Below are 20,894 nucleotides of genomic sequence, written 5' to 3' on the forward strand. Positions count from 1 at the left end.
CACGAAACTCTTTCTTACACTGAAAATGAAAATCCACAGCCTGTTTCCGGTCATTTGACCGGGTCAGGAATGGAATGAATGAAGCCCCCATCTAGCAGCGAGGAGAGGAACTGTGCTGGCTGCCGAAGCCTGTCGCACTCCTCTGGGGCAATGATTAATGAATGACAGATGAAATGAAATGATATTGGAGAGTGTTGCTGGAATGAAATATGACAGGGGAAAACCGGATTTCCCGGAGAAGAACCTGTCCCACCTCCGCTTTGTCCAGCACAGATCTCACATGGAGTGACCAGGATTTGAACCACAGAACCCAGCGGTGAAAGGCTGGTGCGCTGCCGCCTGAGCCACGGAGGCTCACTTTTCCTTATATTAAATATTCAAAATATCCTTTATCAGCATAGATAATTGCATTAATGTCTTTACTTATAAAAAATAAAAGTTTAGATCCACCTAATCAATACATTACATTTGAACTGGTTAAAATTAACTCGTTCAAAGTTTTTCATCTTAGTACTAGTTTCGATCAGCGTAATGATGAAAAAATGAAATGGTGTATGGCTTTTAGTGCCGGGATGTCTGAGGACATGTTTGGCTCACCAGGTGCAGGTCTTTTGATTTGACGCCCGGGCGACCTGCGTGTCAGAATGAAATGATGATGAAGAGAGTACATATACCCAGCCCCATGCCAGCAGAATTAACCAGTGATGGTTAAAATTCCCAATCATGCCAGGAATCAAACCCAGGACCCCTGTGACCAAAGGCCAGCACGCTAACCATTTAGCCATGGAGCCGGAAAGTGTAATGATCATCTTCAGCTGACAGTTCAGTTAATAGAATAAAAAACGCAACCAAGAAAAGAGTACATAGATATCTAAAACATGAAGGTTAATTGTCAGTTTAAGCAATTCAAAATAAACTATGACAATCCTATAAGGAAAGAAGACAATGAGCAAGATAATATGTACAATTAACAGAGTTAATGATTCTAAATGTTAAGTATATAGTCCATAATATTATTAGCAATATATTAGCTTAAAATCTTGATGTCAAACTTAAAATAAAGTGATGACACTTCATCTTAAAATACCACACTCAGCATCTAGACTGCCATTTCTGAGTGAACGTATAAAAGTATAAAATGTGCCCATATTATACTTTTATAAGCTGAAGTGTGGTCGTCACTTGATTTTAATTTTGACACCAATATTTTAAGCCAATAATCATCAGCAGCTGGTTTACTCATTGCTGAGCATCTTGACTCATTTCTTCACTTCATTAGTAACTGCATCCTTAACGAGATATTTGCATCCTGAGCGGTCTTGAGCTCTTCGCAAGATATTGCGAAGAGGTAGACTGGTGATATTCTATGCTTGGTCTAACCTTCTACTTGTTGTTCTGCCTCTTGGTCCGGTGCCTTCAATTTTGCCCTGCTAAATGTTCTTCTGTAAATTGTCTCCTTCTCTCCTCAAAGTGTGTCCCAGGAACTGGAGGTAACTTCACTAATACAGAAAGATAAACATTTTGTGATAGCTCAGTTGTTCTATAACCGAGGCATTTGTTCTTCTTCCTGTCCATGGTATACGGAGTATTCTCCGCCAACACCCCATCTCAAAGGCATCTATTCGGTTCTTGTCACTAGCCTTCACAGTCCAGGTCTCACAACCATACAGTAAAACAGAAAACACCAGTGATTCTACCAGTCGTATTTTCATTGTTTTGGATAATGCCCGGTTCTGCCAGATCTTTGTAAGTTTAACCATTGCGGCACAATCTAGGACAATCTGTTGTTTCATTTCTTTGTCACAATATCCTGCGTTACTGATTATGGAGCCCAGAGATACATAATCATTCACCAACTCCAATATATTGCTAATAATATTACGGACTGTATACTTTCATTAACTCCATTAATATTTTACATATTCTCTTGCTTGTTGTGTTCTTTCCTTATAGGATTGTCATAGTCCCATTGGCTTGTTTAAATGGACAATTCACTTCATGTTTTAGATATCCATGTACTCTTTTCTTGGTTGTGTTTTTATCCTGTTAATTGAATCGTTAGTTGAAGATGATCAATATGCTGATCAAAACTAGTACTAAGATGAAAACTTTGAATTAGTTAATTTTATCTCAAATCTAATGTGCCGGCCCCGTGGTGTAGGGGTAGCATGCTTACCTCTTACCCGGAGGCCCCGGGTTCGATTCCCGGCCAGGTCAGGGATTTTTACCTGGACCTGAGGGCTGGTTCGAGGTCCACTCAGCCTACGTGATTAGAATTGAGGAGCTATCTGATGGTGAGATAGCGGCCCCGGTCTAGGAAGCCAAGAATAACGGCCGAGAGGATTCGTTATGCTGACCACACGACACCTCGTAATCTGCAGGCCTTCGGGCTGAGCAGCGGTCGCTTGGAGGCCAAGGCCTTTCAAGGGCTGTAGTGCCATGGGGTTTGGTTTGGTTTTTCAAATCTAATGTATTGATTAGACGGATCTATACTTTTATTTTTTGTAAATAAAACCATATCCATCAATACGGGCATTAACATGAAAATTATTGCCTATACATTCATCAGTGTGCCGTCACATTGAATCCCGGATATGCTGATGAATCTCTGGAGTATTGAGTATGCATCCAGTACACAATCAGGAGCAAAAATGAGTAAGAGAACAAGTTTTTTGGCATCCTGTAAGTTGAATGTTTTTAAATATGCTGCAGAGAGTCGAGTGAGAGTAGTGAGTCATAAATACAAAGTGCAGGAATATATTATTTGTAATTTGCATAAGCAGAGACACAAATTATTGGGAGCAAAAACAGAAAACGTCTGTCATTCCTCAGTGTGAAGAAAGGACAATATGAAAATGTGGACGTAAAAGTTCTGGAGTGGATTAGAGAAGCAACAAACAGCAATGCTGTAAATCACAAAATGATGTAGTTTAAAGCACGTGAAATTGCATAAAGTCTTGGTATTACAGGGAAAGATTCTGAAGCAAGCACCTTGATGGTTAAGTTTCCAGAGAAGGAAATCACTGTGTCAGCAGCGTCCATCAGATTGTACCGACAAAGTGATCGAATTTCACTCTCTTCTCGCAAGAGTGGACATTACAACGTTGGGCAGCCTTGATCTCTGTGTGTCGCAGGTGCAGTGTTTAGTCATGTCACTTGTCAGCTGTGGTAATGATCTAGAAAACCAGGAAAGACAAGATGAGGAATGAGAAAATTAGAGAAGAAGTAGGAATGGATGATTCTCTCCTCAATAAGATTGAGATATCAAGACTGAAGTGGTTTGGTCACATGAAGAGGATGCCAGTTAACAGAACTGCAAGGAAGGAATTTGACAGAAAAGTAGAAGGAAGACGACCCATGGGAAGGCCATGAAGGAAATGGATAGATTTAGTTAAGAACGATGTACTGCTGAGAGGTCATGATTGGGACAAGTTGGTGGAGGAAGAATGGTACAAGGACAGGATGAGATGGAGGAGGCTCATGTACCACACCCGGCAATCTGGAGATGATTTAGGATGATGATGATGATGATGAATATCTCTTTATGCATAAAGTATAGATTTAAATAACTATTTTGTGTGTTGATTTAAAGAAGCTATGCTCCGCATGGCTTTACTTCTATTATGACAGTTTGCAAAGCATGTGAGCATTGCCTTACCTATGTTGCTAACGCTCTGCAGCTGCGAGAACAGCTGATGCAATATGACTGTGGCACACAGCCCTCATAAAATGTACTGCCGTACTCAGAAAAGCTAATGAATAGCAAATGAAAAAAATTCACGAAAGCTTCAAAGACAATGTATGCTCTTACTAACAACATCCGACGCTAAAACGAGAATACATTACTAAGGATAAAAGAGATGAGAAAATAACAAATTACTCGTAGCTAATGGCTGGCACAGGAACTAGATTATGGTCTTCAAAGAGAACACTTCACTGATCTCAGAATCACATTCTTGCCTCTTCTCTTCCCCAAACTACACTGAAACATGGAATACACAGACGAGCTATACACTAACCAACACATGGACGTAAACAAAACTACAGCTACACCGAACTATTAAATCTATAAAAAACTATAAGCTGTTGTACTAACTTATGCTATGCTAAAGTGTAAACTACTCTAAAACTTTTTATACTAAAGAGATAAAGACTAATGGTATGATAAACACAAATTACTGAAGAAAATGCAAAAGATCGCGAACCGTACCATATACCATACATGCCGAGCGAGGTAGCTCAAACACGTGGTGAATGTACAAAATACAGTTGACAGCTAGGATTTGAGACTGCATTCAATCGATATACATCAGTATTGCAAACCATCCACTTCATGGTCCGTATTGATAAATTAATCAATAAATCAACCAGAAAAATTGTTCCACCTAATCGATACTTTTGATTTTGCCTTGGGCAAATTTAATTTCAATGTTTTGTGTAGAATGACAAAACATCACCAGCACCAGGCGAGTTGGCCGTGCGGTTAGGAGCGCGCAGCTGTGAGCTCGCATTCAGGAGATAGTGGGTTCGAACCCCACTTTCGGCAGCCCTGAAAATGGTTTTCCGTGGTTTCCAATTTTCAAGTAATAATAATAATAATAACTTAAATGTTTCCACCTTTTCAATACAATATATTCACAAAATTACAAAATTATACGGTACTAGTTTCGACCCATCTAGGGGTCATCATCAGCCGTATTGGAGCAAAGATCATTTGTGGCGAAATCCTAAGACAATATTATTTTAAAGAATAACAAGTGAAATGAGATGTTATGGTAATAGTTAATAATACAAGGAATATACATAATCAGAGGTTTTTAACAAAGAATAAAGTATAAATGGGGTGTTGTAAAAATTATAATCATGGAAATCAGTAAGTTCTTGTATTGAAATGAAATATGGCTTAGGAAGAGGGCTTAAGGTGGGGCTGAAGGGTGCGGGAGAAAGTGTAATTGTCTTGGAAAAGTACTTTTGATTAAATTTAGGATTGAGTTTAGGTTGGCTGCATTATTCACACCAGGCAAATGCTGGGGCTGTACCTTAATTAAGGCCATGGCCGCTTCCTTCCCATTCCTAGGCCTTTCCTGTCCCATCATCGCCATAAGACCTATCTGTGTCGGTGCAACGTAAAGCAACTAGCAAAAAAAAAAACCATCACCGCTACACTTTTTTGGTTTAGGTAGAAATTCATAAAAGAACAGAGACATACTATTCCATGAATAGTGAATTTTCACGACTGCATTGTAACTAAAATCAACTTCCAACCTATTAAGTCGTGTTACGTACATGTAGTATCCCACTGGTGTCTGGTTGGCCTTTTTATTTTTCTGTACTTAACATATCTTCAACACGTACTAGATGTACGTAACATGACCTGATAAATTGAAAATCAATTTCAATTACATATTATTCCATGTGAATCTTAAAACAATCTCTAACATATTAAAAAACCAAAGGTTGAACCTTTGAAAACATGGGATGGGATGAGTGGACGGTTGAGGGGCATGAACAATACAAGCCCTTGATTTTCAACCAAACTTCCCCTCCACTCAAAGGATGGCTGCAAGTAATAACGAGGTAGACATGCCTCTTCCTCCCCTCTCCTCATCTTGCCTCACTAGCCAGGAGGCCCCTACAAACACAGACCGGTATTACTTCACCAGTTTAAAAGCTGAGACAACGGGTGCAGGGCCACTTCTAAGGTAGTAAGAACGTGGGGCAATGCTCCTATATTTCGGGTAAATTTAACAAATTCTAACACAAGTTAACCAAAGGAAGAAGCTTAAATATAACACCCACATTCCCATTTTTCTCTCTCTAGGTTGCAGGTCATGTCGCAAACCATTTAACCGTTCAATGCACAAACAGGTGTTGCACAAACTTATGAATTCTTGGAGTAACGCTAAATCCCACCACAAATTCATTAGTTTCAACATACAAGATGCAGCTAGGAATTTCCAGTTCAGACACGCTGGTATAAGGAAACAGTTTACATTTCTACGTTCCATGTTAAGGGAGAACAAAAAGAACAAAGACATTTTTTAGTCATCAATTATAACATGTTTTTGGAAATGTTTATTAGCCATAAGTTTTAACCAAAATAGACATAGATAAGTTCTTAACCTCCCCCACCCCCATCTTTTCCCATGTTTTCAAAGGTTCAACCTTTAATTTTTTAATATGATAGAGATTGTTTTAAGATTCATATAGAATAATATGTCTCTGTACTTTAATGAATTTCTATCTAAACAAAAAAATGCAGCTGATGAAGTTTAGTCAATCTAAACAAAACATGTACTACTTGTAAATTAAATTTGCTAAAGTCAAAATAAAAAGTATTGATTAGGTAGAACAATTTTTCTGCTTGATTTATTGATAAATCGATATGTATGGCAGCTTGGGAATGGCTATATGTCTGTGTTTTTGCACACAGCCACCAGATAGAGCTAAAATCAGCCAGAATGTCAATTTAACAACTATACCGCTCGGACCATAGACGTTCCTTTGTCTGCTTGTATATCATGGTAACCTACATTATGTGAAATTTTCATCTATTACATCCTCTCCTATTTTTGAACTTGAGAATTATGGAAAAAAAAGGGGGGTGTTATAGGTGAGTAAATACAGTACTAATTAATCATGAGTTTTTTAATACCTGGGTATCATACCCTAAAACCCTGCACCCTCTTGAATATTGAGTCATATTGACTAATGATTAAGTGTTCTGTTATATTAAGAAATAAGCAACATCTTCCTATCTTGCCTATTTTAGGAGCTTCATGTCATCAGAACACAGTGATGAAGAGTCAGAGGAGTGGGCCCGCATGGTGGATCTTCCCGGGTTTGATGATAACGTGTCACCAAGGAATGTCATCACCATGCTCCTCAGGTTCATTGTAGGCGAGGTAAGCCAACTTCTAAAATCAAATTATTTCCACAACTGCTCACTTTCATTTTGGCTACTGAAAACAATAAAGAAATATATGTTAACTCGTCTCTCTCTTATTTCCTCGACTGAGTGGTAGAAAATGTGGATAACTTCTGGAAGATTGAAAGTGATTAATTTTCTTTCAAATAACTACCTCTTTCATGCAGGCAATGCAACACATTCAGTGCCTTAAACTGCTCTTAACCCGTTTGCATTGTTTGACAGGCTGTGATCGCATGGGTTGTTTTGGCGCATGAATCAAATTACGAGCTCAGCGTGCAATAATGCCTCACTTATCTTCATACACTATATTCTCTTTTCAGAATAAGTTTTTACATTACACACTGTAAGGAACTAGAGGCATGTACTGTTGGTAAACAATGCTGTCTGTATTTCTTTGTGACACTGGGATTGTTGAACAACAGTTTATTTTCATCGGTATTGAGTAATCATTATGCAGTTGAACCGGCATCGTGGTAATGACAAAGAGAGTTTGAAAACGCTTGTAGACATTGTTTTAGATGGCAAATATGGCAAGAACTAGTGTTATTCCAAACCATCTCTCTACTGACAGCTCAGAACATATCGCTTAGTCGAGCAGCTTGTCTCCTTTCTTCCAAGTCTTCCTAGCCCAAAGTTTGCAATATTTTAGTCACACTATTAATTTCAATATAAATGGTCCATTATTGGACATTACAAATTTTCCAGCTACAATGTGCATTCAAGTTCTAAGGCCTCCGATTTTTTTTCTCCAGACTGGAAAGAAATAGAAACATGTGCATTGTTTTAAAAGGAGCCCGCGTTCGTTGCACTATGAGAGCTATGTCTCATTTCCAAAAAATTGATGCCTGCCTGGCCATCAGATGCACTATGCATTGGCACTGCTGGTGGCTTCAAATAGCCTATGCAGTGGCCTCCAGGGTATGCACTAGCCTTGCGTCTTGGGTGGTGTGCTAAGTCCCAACTGATGAGCCTAGCTTAGCACACGAGGGCAAAACGCAGGCAACCAAGAATGAGTTAGCTGGAAAATTTATAATGTCCAATAACGGACCATTATATTGGTATTATAAATTTACTCATTCGGGACAAATATTTTAAATTCCCTATGGGAATCAACATCTGTATTAAACATCTGTGGGCCGAGTGGGTACGTCACAATATTATCACCTAACATTTTGGTCTTGCTTTACAGATTGTGGTCCAGTTGGCAAGGTCGAGTAACAGAATTGATAAACCGTACCTGATGCTGAGGGTAAGCAAGATCTGCTGGGATACTGCCCTCATGGAGTATGGTCCTGCGGTTCAGGCGAGTATCGGCAGCGTGAAGCTCATCGACAAGATCCATACTGGCTGTGCAGGCGAATACCTTGAGTTGATATCCACTGACAGTAACGTCGACATGGCCACATTGCTCTATCGTAAGGTAACTAAACAAGTTCTAAAATATTCAGGGGAATTTTTTAACATTTTTCCTTGGGATGAAAAATTGTATTTACCCAATTGTAAGCCGACCATTTTTCTTGGTTCAAAAAATGCTGCTCTCCTTAGAATTGGTATCGTTAAACCAGCTGGTAGAGTTGGTGGCACCTTTATTGACACAATAGGAAAAGTTCCAAAGTTCCAAAGAAAATAACACCGAAGTAAGTTTTGAGGCTCTATTGCATGAAAAGTTATTAAATACAAGTTGTTAGTTAACACCTTCTTAAAAATTTTAACAGCATTTTAAAATTCTTGCATTTCTTCAAACTTTTTCTGGGAAATATTAGCTATTAAAATTGTACTGGGCAGTACACCTCCACGCCGCTAATTCAAAAGGTGCGCCAGTTGAAACTCCTCTGCTGGAGGAAACCTGAACTTTATTGACGGTATTAATTTTCTACTTTCTCAGAAGATGTCACTACCTGTAAATTTCGGAGTTTTAGAACTGTGTCATTTTTGATGTGTTTTTGTTTTGCTTGAAGTAAGAAGTGTGAACTTTCTCTTCTAGAGGACACTACTGAAGAACTACAATAGTGCACCCTAGTGCGAAGAAAAAGAACTGTTCTTTGGAGAAATTTTTATTTCAAAAGTTTGTTTCTTGTTAAATTTCCTTCTGTTATGGTTTAAGTTGGCTGTATACCCCTCTCTTTCTCCTTGTTTTGTATTCAACCAATCCCGAATTTCTTAACTTAATTTTCCACCAATAATGTGTTTCTTCTTCATCTTGTGTAGGGGTTTCTCTTTATTCTCCAATAAAGTGATTGTGGGCGGGTGTTCTCATTCCCCTAACGCCTAGAACCTTCCGCGAGAGTATATAAACTGCTGATTTTAGGGTCTCTGCGCCACTTCTGTTCCATCTTTCAGTGTGTAAAGTACATAGCAGGGGGCGGGAAGTGCCTCTTTCTTCGGCAGCGGTCAACAACAAGGTAATGGCCAATTAATAACTTCTTTCTTTGCTAGCTCAGCAGTTTAACTCTCGGGGCGGGTCCGAAGTTTTTCCGTTATGTAACCTTCCTTAAAAATGTAAAGAATCTGGTATCTATTTTACCTTTTAAACTACGTATTGGGATAGAGAGTGCTTAACCCTCTCGATCTCCCACTCATATTGTTTTGAGGTGAACCTTTTTCTCAACCTATTCTTCCTTAACATTATGTAAATTTGTTTCTTTTCTAAAGTCACCTCCGTTGTATGGGATTAGCCCTTGCATCAGTGGCCTAAGAGCCAAATTAGGTTTTAAAAACAAAGTGTATTAGGAGTGCCGATCGCCTCCTCTCAAATTGTTATTTTGGAGGTCATGTAATCAACCTTCTTTTCATTTAATAGACCTCAGTAGGTTGGGTATTTTACCCCTGTGTCTATGTCCAGTGAGGACAACTCGAAGGTGGAGTTTGGTGTGGCCTTTGAGAGGCTTAAAGTTGAGAGCGAGTGGCTCTTTTTGAAAATTGAGTGTTGTATGCCTCGTGGAGGCTTTTCAGTGTAATTTGGAGCAAGGGCTCCTAGGCATGAATGGGGTTTTCTGCCCCTCTGTTGAAACTTGTGTTTGGGGTAAAACTGAGCTGATTGCCCAAGCATTGTGAAGTCAGGGCGCGAAGCCCAAATCCTGTAAATATTGTAACTACCCTTTTTACTTGCTACTTTGTACCTGCCATGCTTGTTATTTCCTTATTTTGAAAAGAAAATATAACCTTGTTAAATTTTAAATTAATTTTACTTTCGTAGCTTGAGACCCGTTCACACCCGCACCTTCTTTCACCTCTACCTATCACGGAAAGCTCCGTAACAAGTGGTAGCAGAGCGTGGTTGAATGGGTCTCATTTTAGCCCCTTTTGACGGCTAAATATTGTTCTGTTCCGAACTCTAACCATTTTCTCAGTTGCTGGAATTTTTTGAGATTTTCAAAATTGATCTGTCACCATGCCCGGCCCTCGCGATGTTCTCCATCTTAACTATTTGCGCAAGGAGGAGTTGATCTATGAGTTAACTATCAGAAATGTACAATCTGGAGGCACGGTTGCAGTAGACACAAACAAGCTTAGAGAGTCCCTAGATTTGCCCATTTCCATCCCCAATTTGGGAGAGAAAGAAATTGACGACTCTCTTTCCACGATCACGGAGAATATTACTGCGCTAGCTTCTGTAGTTAGTTTTTTTGATGAAAATGATCCTTCTCCTAATCAAATTAAGCGTGTGCAAGCTAGGCTGTTTCATTTTTCAAATAGAGTTAAAGATCTGTTGTCTCTAAAGTTGAATGACGTTCAGAAGAAGGAAGCTAGTACGCTGCTTGAAAATATGTCTGAATTATCTAGCAAGGTCACTCAATTGTTAACTGGGGAAGTTCCTCCCAAAACTGATCAACCCGCCACGATGAATGCTGGGAGCGAGGAAGAGCCCCCTAAGGGAGAAGTCAAAAGGATAACCGTTGCTGCTCAAACTATCTCTGCCCCATTAGACAACGAGTCTGAACGTCGTAACTCATTGACCAATGTACGTTCTGAATTAACTTCTTTGCCACTTAAACCTTTACCGACTATGTCACCCGGGTTTAGCAGCTTGCCTCATCCATTGGCAATGTTGCTCAGAGGTATCTCTAAGTTTTCCGTTAATACCACCAGTGAAGTAATTTCATTTTTAAGATTTCTAGTTGAATTTCAGGATCATGCCCTTGTGTTTTCTCTTTCTCCATGTCAAATTTTGCAAATTATCTATCCTTATGCAATTGGTATTCTCTCTGACAAAATAGTAAGAGCCATAGCCGAACAGTCATCTATTGAAGATTTTCATGCACATCTGCTTGCAAATTTTATTCCCGCCCGCGCGAGGTCATCTCTGATTCAGAAGTACTATTATCGTGTACAGCGTTTGGATGAAAACCTGGCTGACTTCATCCAAGATATTAAATTCTATACTAGGGTGTTTGCTCTTCACTTTCCGGAGGATCAGATTGTTCAGGCTATTGTAGAGGGAATTTCACCTCCCTATAGGTCATATTTGTGTTTCGCAGCGTGCCCGCAAACTTTCTCTGAACTTGAAGCATTGGCCGTCTCAGCAGAAGGAGTTAGATACGCCGATTCTTTGCGTGTAGCGAAAGAACCCCCGCCTTCCTTTAGTAATACTCGGCCTCCACCTCGCCGATCAGTCACCCCTCGTAAATGTTATGCTTGTGGGTCGCCTGACCACCTGCGCAATAAGTGTCCACTGATCAAGTCGAGTGGGACAAGGAATGGGGCTGGTTCATCACAAGGCTGTTTTAAATGTGGGGCTTTCTCACATATCACCAAGAATTGCCCAAACTCAAATAGCACCCCCTCCTGCTCAACTTCTGGTGCAAATTCCACCTATGCCAATAATAAAAAGTGACTAGTGGCTTCGGCTGAGTCGACTAATCCATCTTCCCGGGACTCAGCCCCTGGTAAACAGGTTGTAAATTCAGGGAACGAGCAATCTTCAAATTCATCTTTTGAATACCCTAAAGAATGTCTTAGGATTGCGGCGGATACCCCCGCACCTATTCCTTTTCTTAAGATTGAGTTAAATAACGAGCCTATAACCGCTCTATTAGATTCAGGTAGTGTTTGTTCAATTATTTCGGACCAATGGTATTCAAAATTTAAGTCTGTTTGTAAACTACCTGACTATGTCTCCTCTCCTGTTCAATATGTTTCGGCTAATTCATCCCCATTAGAAATTCTAGGTTCCTTACTGGTCAAAATTCGTATTTTTAAATTTACATGGAAAACCAAACTGTTTGTGGCTAAGTACTTGTCTTGCCCCATCATACTGGGAGCGGACTTCATTTCTCACACTGGTCTTGTGCTCGATCTTCAGAGTAAGTCGTGCACATTCAAATTTGCGTCCAAATGTAAAATTCCCTTGTTAAAGTGTAATTCTGTGTCATGTTCATCTATTTCGCCTACCCAGGATGAGATGTTGTTAGACCTTAGACATCTACCTGAGGAGCAGGCTGATAGTATTCGTAAATTATGTCAGTCATTTCCAGAGGTGTTCTCTGATACTCTTGGTGTTACTGACCTTATTGAATACAAAATTGAGGTCACGGATTCGATTCCTGTCCATTTTCCACCATATAGGCTATCTCCACCTAAAATGAAGGCATTGAAAGAAATCATCGATCAAATGTTGAAGGATGGTATTATTAGGCCCTCTAAGTCGGCGTATTCTTCGCCTATTTTTCTAGTCCCGAAACCCCAAGGAGGCTTCAGGCCTGTCATTGATTATAGGGCTCTCAATCGGAAGGTGGTGTTACAATCTGTGCCCCTTCCCGACCTTCATTCTTGTTTTTCATGGTTCCGTAAGGCCAAGTTCTTTACTATCTTGGACCTGAATCAGGCCTATAATCAAATTCCCCTTGCCGAAGAGTCTAAACACCTCACAGCGTTTGCCACGGACTGGAACTTATACGAATACAACCGCGTGCCTTTCAGGCTCCCCACGGGAGCAGCTGTACTCACTAGGCTACTAGATAGGGTCTTCTCTGACATCAAATTTGAGTACTTATATCACTACTTGGATGATGTCGTCGTATTTTCAGAGACTTTTGAAGAACATCTAGATCATCTGCGAGAAGTTCTCAATCGCCTTCGTAAGGCTGGGTTAACTGTTAAGTTGTCCAAGGTTGCCTTTGCTAAGCCCTCTATGTCATTCCTAGGGCATATTGTATCACCTGATGGTGTAGCAGTCGATCATTCTAGAACACAGGCCATCCGTGATTTTAAACCTCCCAAGGACATTAAAGGTATCGCCAGGTTCATTGGTATGGTGAATTTCTTCAGGAAGTTTATTCCTAACTTCGCTAATAGAGCGGCGCCCTTAAACCTTCTTCGTAGGAAAGGCATCAAATTCGAGTGGGGACCTTCTCAACAAGCCGCTTTTGAAGATCTTAAATTAGCTCTCTGTAATGCCCCTGTACTTGCTATGCCTGATTTCTCGAAGAAATTCATCGTCCAAACCGACGCGTCGTCGTCTGCAGTAGCTGCAGTCCTTCTTCAAGAGACTGAACTAGGGAGGCGACCCATCGCCTATGCATCTAGGACTCTATCGGCTCAAGAAGCCAAGTATTCCATCTATGAGCTCGAAGGTTTGGCAGTCTTATTCGCCTTAGAGAAGTTCCGTCTCTATCTGGAACACGTCAAATTTGACCTGGAGACGGATAATCAAGCCTTAAGCTGGGTCTTAGGTAGGCCGCGTCGTACTGGTCGTATAGCCCGTTGGGCCATCCGTATTTCTGCCTTCCAATTCGATGTCAGGCATATCAGAGGTACCGAAAATATTGTTGCTGATGGACTCAGCCGTATGTTTTCCAACGACATCGAGACCCATGAACCGGTCGATAGTTCATCACCTTCCGAGTCCATACTATCTGATGTTAATGCCATCTTAACAGATGTTCCCATGCCCTTTAGAGATATCGAGAAATACCAACGTGAAGATCCGACGCTGGCTCCGATAATGGAAACCCTTTCTTCTGGGGAACATGTTGTCCCTTATGTTCTGAGGAATGGTGTTCTATGTTGCCCCTCGAGGCATGATAAGATGATGAAAGTTGTCGTTCCAGCTGTTCTTGTACCTATGATCTTCAAGTATTATCATGAGACCCCATTAGGAGGGCATCTTGGAATCTTTAAAACTCGTGAGAAGATTCGTGAAATGTTCATCTGGAAAGGTATGGACGGTGAAATCCGTGAACTAGTGAAGGCTTGCAAACCCTGTTTGCTCAGTAAACCAACCATGTCCACCAAGGTAGGCCTTTTGTCTTCTCATCAAGCGTCGCGCCCCATGGAACGCCTGTATATTGATTATGTAGGACCCTTCCCCCAGTCTAAGGGAAATGCTAACAAGTTTATCTTGGTATGCGTAGACGGCTTTACTAGATTTTCCTGGTTATTTCCGACTAAGCTGGCTACCGCTCAGTCTACCATTACTTGCTTAAATTCTATTTTTGCCTCTTTTGGTCCGTGCCAATATATTGTGTCTGATAATGCTAAGGTGTTCACATCTAATCTTTTTCGTAAATTCTGTTTCGACTTGTCCATCTCTCATGTAACTACTTCTGCTTATTACCCTCAACCATCTCTGGCTGAACGGGTTAACCGTAACCTCAGGTCCGCGCTTATTGCCTATCATCATGAAGATCATTCCAGGTGGGATACGTCCCTGCATTGGTTAGCTTTTGCTTTGAATTCGGCGGTTCATGAATCACATAAATTTACTCCTGCCTCTTTGATGTTCAAGTTTGTTCCCAACACGCCGCTCTCTAACCTCTGGTCTCTGAGTGACATTCTACCTGAGACAATAGATCCGGACATCATTAAAGATCTTTGGAAGAAGGCTAAAGCCAATCTTAAAGTCTCTCATGAAAAGGTTAGGGAAAGGTATGATCGTGGACGGAGACCCACCCCTTTGAAAGTAGGTGACCAAGTTATGGTCAAGAATTTTGTTCCCGCGGGCAAGCTTGCCCCCAGATTTCATGGGCCATGTGTCATTCTCGATTTTCTTACGCCGGTTACGTTGTTGTTAAGTAATCCAGCCACCAAGAGGATATTTAGGGTTCACCTGTCACAGGTGAAACCAGTGTAAATTTTGTGTCAACTTGCTTCATATAATCGTGAAAGGAATATGAAGGTTATATTTTTTTTTAGTTTCACCTTTAAGGCTTTCTGCCCCTTCTATAAAATTTAGTTTCATATGTAAGTATTTTTGTAAACCCTCCCCGCACCGTTAAACTGCCATTCTGTCCTTACCACGGCCATTACCACGCTCCCGTCTCCTGCTATACACACTGTGGCTTGATTATATTAAATGCCATGGATATCTGCACGCCGCTGGCCCCTCAACCTCTCCACCAAGCCAGTGCCCTCAAAAAATGATGATGGTGCAACAATATTCTGCCGCCTAGCTTTAATGTTTCAGTGCCCCCGCAGCCGCGCGGCGCTGTGCCGCGACTAGGCTTGAGGAAGGGCCCCCTCGACCCCAGCGAGGACGACATGTGCACGGCGAGCCGGAGCTCTCCTCCCGGCCAAGGCTGATGTGCGGCGCCCGACCTGCTACTTGCCCGCAGCCTGTATATGTTCACCGCGGGCGCGGCGTGTTTCAACACCACTGCTCCCCTCATAGTGCGGGCGAGCGGTATCTCAGGGTACTTGAGGGGTCCGAGCGGCCTCCTCTGGACGCAAGCTGCAACGGCCGGTCTGGCCATCCAACTTAATCAACATCAACTACATGGACAGTTACTATAAGAGATGACTACACTTGGGAATTCAACAACAAAATCTGGTGGACTTAGAAAATTTTTTTCCTCGATTTTAAAACTAAAGTTTTCCTTCTCAATTCAACTTCTACAAACATAAAAACTTTACTTCTCCAGTTACAACAAAAATTTTGAAACTGAATCAAACCACATTAAGAAAATATTATAAATTTTTCGGCAATTAATCTCCACATCTACATCAAAACTTGGACCTAGTTTTCAAACAAATTTCATGTGTCACCCCTGGAGGAACATTTGGGGGGGGAGGTCTGTACCGGGCGGTACACCTCCACGCCGCTAATTCAAAAGGTTGAAACTCCTCTGCTGGAGGAAACCTGAACTTTATTGACGATATTAATTTTCTACTTTCTCAGAAGATGTCACTACCTGTAAATTTCGGAGTTTTAGAACTGTGTCATTTTTTATGTGTTTTTGTTTTGCTTGAAGTAAGAAGTGTGAACTTTCTCTTCTAGAGGACACTACTGAAGAACTACAATAGTGCACCCTAGTGCGAAGAAAAAGAACTGTTCTTTGGAGAAATTTTTATTTCAAAAGTTTGTTTCTTGTTAAATTTCCTTCTGTTATGGTTTAAGTTGGCTGTATACCCCTCTCTTTCTCCTTGTTTTGTATTCAACCAATCCCGAATTTCTTAACTTAATTTTCCACCAATAATGTGTTTCTTCTTCATCTTGTGTAGGGGTTTCTCTTTATTCTCCAATAAAGTGATTGTGGGCGGGTGTTCTCATTCCCCTAACGCCTAGAACCTTCCGCGAGAGTATATAAACTGCTGATTTTAGGGTCTCTGCGCCACTTCTGTTCCATCTTTCAATGTGTAAAGTACATAGCAGGGGGCGGGAAGCGCCTCTTTCTTCGGCAGCGGTCAACAACAAGGTAATGGCCAATTAATAACTTCTTTCTTTGCTAGCTCAGCAGTTTAACTCTCGGGGCGGGTCCGAAGTTTTTCCGTTATGTAACCTTCCTTAAAAATGTAAAGAATCTGGTATCTATTTTACCTTTTAAACTACGTATTGGGATAGAGAGTGCTTAACCCTCTCGATCTCCCACTCATATTGTTTTGAGGTGAACCTTTTTCTTTAACGGGCATCAAAATTTAAATGATACTTCAGAAATTAAAAGTCCAATAATCGAGAAAATTCCAGAACTACTCTCTCTTTTCAATATAAATAATAATAACTTTACGAGAATCTTTAATTATACAACTGTTAATAATACAACAACTACTACTCTACTGCCCTCTCATGCGACACCCCCTCCACGAATACCCGACCCGCCTAAGGAATCGGTCACCCCTCCTCCTCACATGACTCACTCCCTGCCTCTACGTATACATACATACAATACTAGAAGCAGCAATAAGGTTACTCGCCAGTTTGATTCGCGCAGCCAACGTTAGCGAACACCTCACACTAGTCCCAAGGGTAAGCCTCTTATTTTTTTTTTCTCATTATAATATAACTTTATTTTTCCTCCCTTTTCTTTCTTTCCAGATTTCTAACTCCAATTGTGCCATAATCTGCTCCATTCATCTCTGGTTTGCTGGAACTCTCCCTACTTTCAAGTTATAGTTACTTAACGAGTCCACATTGGTGTCCTACGTTGTATAAGATTAATTCTACTGCTAGCGTGTAAATACGGACTAGTTAAACTGGTATTTCCTTCTGGCATTGTGTTGGCTCTCCTACAGAATTCCTAACTACTTAAGTTCACGTCATTTTAACCTTAGTTTCGTCGCCATGCGCCTTTTAACTGACTCAGTTTGACTCGTACTATTCAATAAACTCTATTTCAACTTTTGTTTTGCTCAATTTAAGAACTCCATAGTCAATAATTAATCCACACTTCACGCATTGACATATATTTTAAGATGCACTATATCTATATCTTTTTACTTTAACAACCTCATGTTTGTTTTAACTTTATAGACTACCATCGTTCAAAGTATTCCTCTACATACTTGCTGTTAATCTGTACATATTGTTATAATTTCATGTCTAATGTTATCATTTTACTTTTTATTATGGCTTTGTCACTCTTTTAACAATTTTTATCATTCAGTTCAGGGCTCTGACCTAATCTTTGTAAATTAAGGCTGATGATGTTCGCTATGTCGAAAGATGTTCCTTTATTTAAGACACCTCATGATTATTTTATAATTCAATGAGTAATATAATGTATTGAGTAGGTGGTTGTTATTAAAAGGATTTTATAATTTTAATATATTGTCCTCAATACGGTTCTATTATGAGATTAATTACATGTAAAACATGTAAAATATTAGCTATGCGAGAGTTACGAACAGTGCGAATCTAGAAGTGGCAGAACCAAGTGGCTTTTGAAGTGCGATCCAATGTGAACTTTTTGACTTTGCATACAGCTGCAAATCACGGTGCGTGAAGTCAGCAAAAACAAGCTGTTTTGACATTTGAATATTTCGAATGGCAGTCCTCAGCTCAGAATGGGAACTGAAGATCTCTTATCATCCTTTCTGTCCCTTTGTAACTGGTCCCGACTTCAAACCATGTTCTGATATGGGAGTTATTATAGTGTCGTTTATAGAACCTAGTCAGAACTACTCCCTGATTTGGAGGTTATGATCATTAATCACTTAAATATTAATAGGTATTTACTGGGCGAGTTGGCCATGCAGTTAGTGATGCGCAGCTGAGAGCTCGCATCTGGGAGATAGTGGGTTCGAACCCCACTGTTGGCAGCCTTGAAGATCGTTTTTTGTGGTTTCCCATTTTCACACCAGGCAAATGCTGGGGTTGTACCTAATTAAGGCCATTGCTGCTTCCTTCCCACTCCTAGGCCTTTCCTGTCCCATCATCACCATAAAACCTATCTGTGTTAGTGAGACGTAAAGCCAATTGTACAAACAATAAATTAGTAGGTATTTGAATTGGATGACTTTATTAAATTTAACCTCACATACAGCAATTTTGCCATTTGTTTGGTTGCTGCATTCCAAGTACTCTGTCTTCTTCAAATTTAATTTGACCCTTTTTTTGAGCTGCGTTTTCCAGTCTAGCACCTAGGGTTTGAATCCCTTGTGTGTTTCATTTGCTAAGATCTTTTATTATCTGTACCATATGATACACCTGTAATATTCTCTAAGATATTCACTTCAGTCTCCAACAACTAATCTGTAATTTTGAACTAGTTTACCTCCAAAAGTTCCTGGACCATATTTTCTAAAATTATTTTTGGAGGGACTAGTACTATCTTCTACAGCTGATTTTTCTAAACAGTTTTTTTGTTAATTGTTTCTCCCAAATATTTGAATTTCTATACCTTCTTTATTCAACCATTTTCTCTTATTGAAAATTCTAGAGCATTTTTTATATGTGTCATGAATTTGTTTTTTATACAGAAATCCTTCAACATATTCTGATGTCTATCTCTTCCAATATTGACTTGTTTTGCTGTAATTGCCAGGTTTTCTGAAAGTATAGCAAAATTACACCTCTGTTCTTTCTTTCCAATGTTATTGGTGATAGCTCGTGTTCTTTCAGTTTTTCTTTCCAAATTGTTACTATTTTTCTCCAGGATGAATAGGAGTGGAGATAAACCATTACCTTGCCTTACATCTGTATTTATTCAGAATGATTTAGATATTTTCACCTATAACATTTGCTTTTGGTAGGGTGTCTGTGAGGGTTTGATGAATTAGGTGTCCGTCTCCATGGCTAAATGGTTAGTGCGCTGGCCTTTGGTCGCAGAGGTCCTGGGTTTGATTCCCAGCAGGGTCTGAATTTTTAACCATAATTGGTTAATTCGCCTGGCACAGGGATTGGGTGTATGTGTCGTCTTCATCACCGTTTCATCCTCATCACATCGTGCAGGTCGCCTACGGTCGTCAAATCAAGAGACCTGCACCTGACGAGCCGAAGTCCTTGGACACATCCTCGCACTAAAAGCCATACGACATTTCATTTCATGGATTAGGTTTTCCAGTTTGGTTTTAACTCCGAATTCTCTGATTATTTTATCTAGAGAATAGAGTTGAAAGCCTTTTTAAAATCTATAAATGTTGTTGTTGTTTTTGTTGTTATTATTACTTCATAATGTATTTGTGAATATTTGCGTGTTAACTAAGTTGAAATGGTTTCCAGTTTAACAAAATATTTGCATAAAGATTGAAATTTTGTGATTTTACTTGAGGTGTCAAATTTTGAATGTCTCAATCCCATTATCTTGTCTCCAGGTGCGAGCAGATTGTCCTGACTTCAAATCCCACTTCCATAGTGTAGAACAGTCACTGGTGCTAGACTTCTCTTCAGTTTCTGTGGTGTTCCATCGTGAAGCTTTCTGCACCCTCAGCAAATACCTTCAGTATCTTCTGCAGAAGTAAGTTTCCTCTTTTACTACTACAGTTGTAGTTCTATAAATTTATGTTATGTGTTCATTCATTCTGCTTCTGCACAGAACGGGCTCACCGAACGAGTGGCTGCGTGGTTTGGTTCACGTACCTGTCAGCTTGATTTCAGGAGATAGTGGGTTCAAACCCCACTGTCGGAGCCCAGAAGGTGGTTTTCTGTGGTTTCCCATTTTCACACCAGGCAAATGCTGGGGTTGTGCTTTAATTAAGGCTTCGTTCCCTTTGTTCCCACTCTCCTAGTCCTTTCCTGTAAGTCCTATCTGTTGTTGTTACCACAAAGATGCACACACGAAATGCTGTCAATTGTGTACACTATTTTATTTACAAATTATGTACACATATTCTACACACACACACACACTAACAAACTGCCATCTTGAACACTTGACTACTATGCTCTTGAACAAAACACTGTTACAAAGTATAATAATGAGAAGATGAAGACTGCTCCATTAGCATGTCAACAGAATCACAGCATGAGTTCATGACTTTCACTAGCAACTCTCGTTAACAACTCCACTCAACCCTCAAGACTGCCTCTTTGTATACATTGCCTGACCAGGCTGCTAGAAGAATATGACACAACATGTTTTCTCGTAATTCTGAGAGTCTCCAATGGATCGAATGTTTGGTTAACCTCTAGTGACAAAGTGTGTTGTTCTGGACTATTACAGTGAGTTGCACAACATTGCATTGGATTTATACTTCATATATACAGGTAATAATAAATTATATACTATTAATTTCATGTTCTTAGATTAAATAAACTCATATTTATATACATACAGCAAATGTTTCGTGACATAACCTCACAAATAATACG

General features: G+C 40.1%; 1 protein-coding gene across 1 annotated transcript in view; it reads left to right on the forward strand.

Annotated features, from left to right (window-relative positions):
- The window catches only part of LOC136884959 (intermembrane lipid transfer protein VPS13A), a 263,969-nt gene that overhangs the window by 59,364 nt on the left and 183,711 nt on the right, over window positions 1-20,894 (forward strand). Inside the window, exons 16-18 of the mRNA XM_068230153.1 lie at window positions 6,773-6,905; window positions 8,121-8,351; window positions 19,898-20,040. Coding sequence (XP_068086254.1) covers window positions 6,773-6,905; window positions 8,121-8,351; window positions 19,898-20,040 — 507 coding nt within the window. The remainder of the gene's footprint in view (window positions 1-6,772; window positions 6,906-8,120; window positions 8,352-19,897; window positions 20,041-20,894) is intronic.

This window comes from Anabrus simplex, chromosome 13, assembly GCF_040414725.1.
Source record: "Anabrus simplex isolate iqAnaSimp1 chromosome 13, ASM4041472v1, whole genome shotgun sequence".
NCBI lineage: Eukaryota > Metazoa > Arthropoda > Insecta > Orthoptera > Tettigoniidae > Anabrus > Anabrus simplex.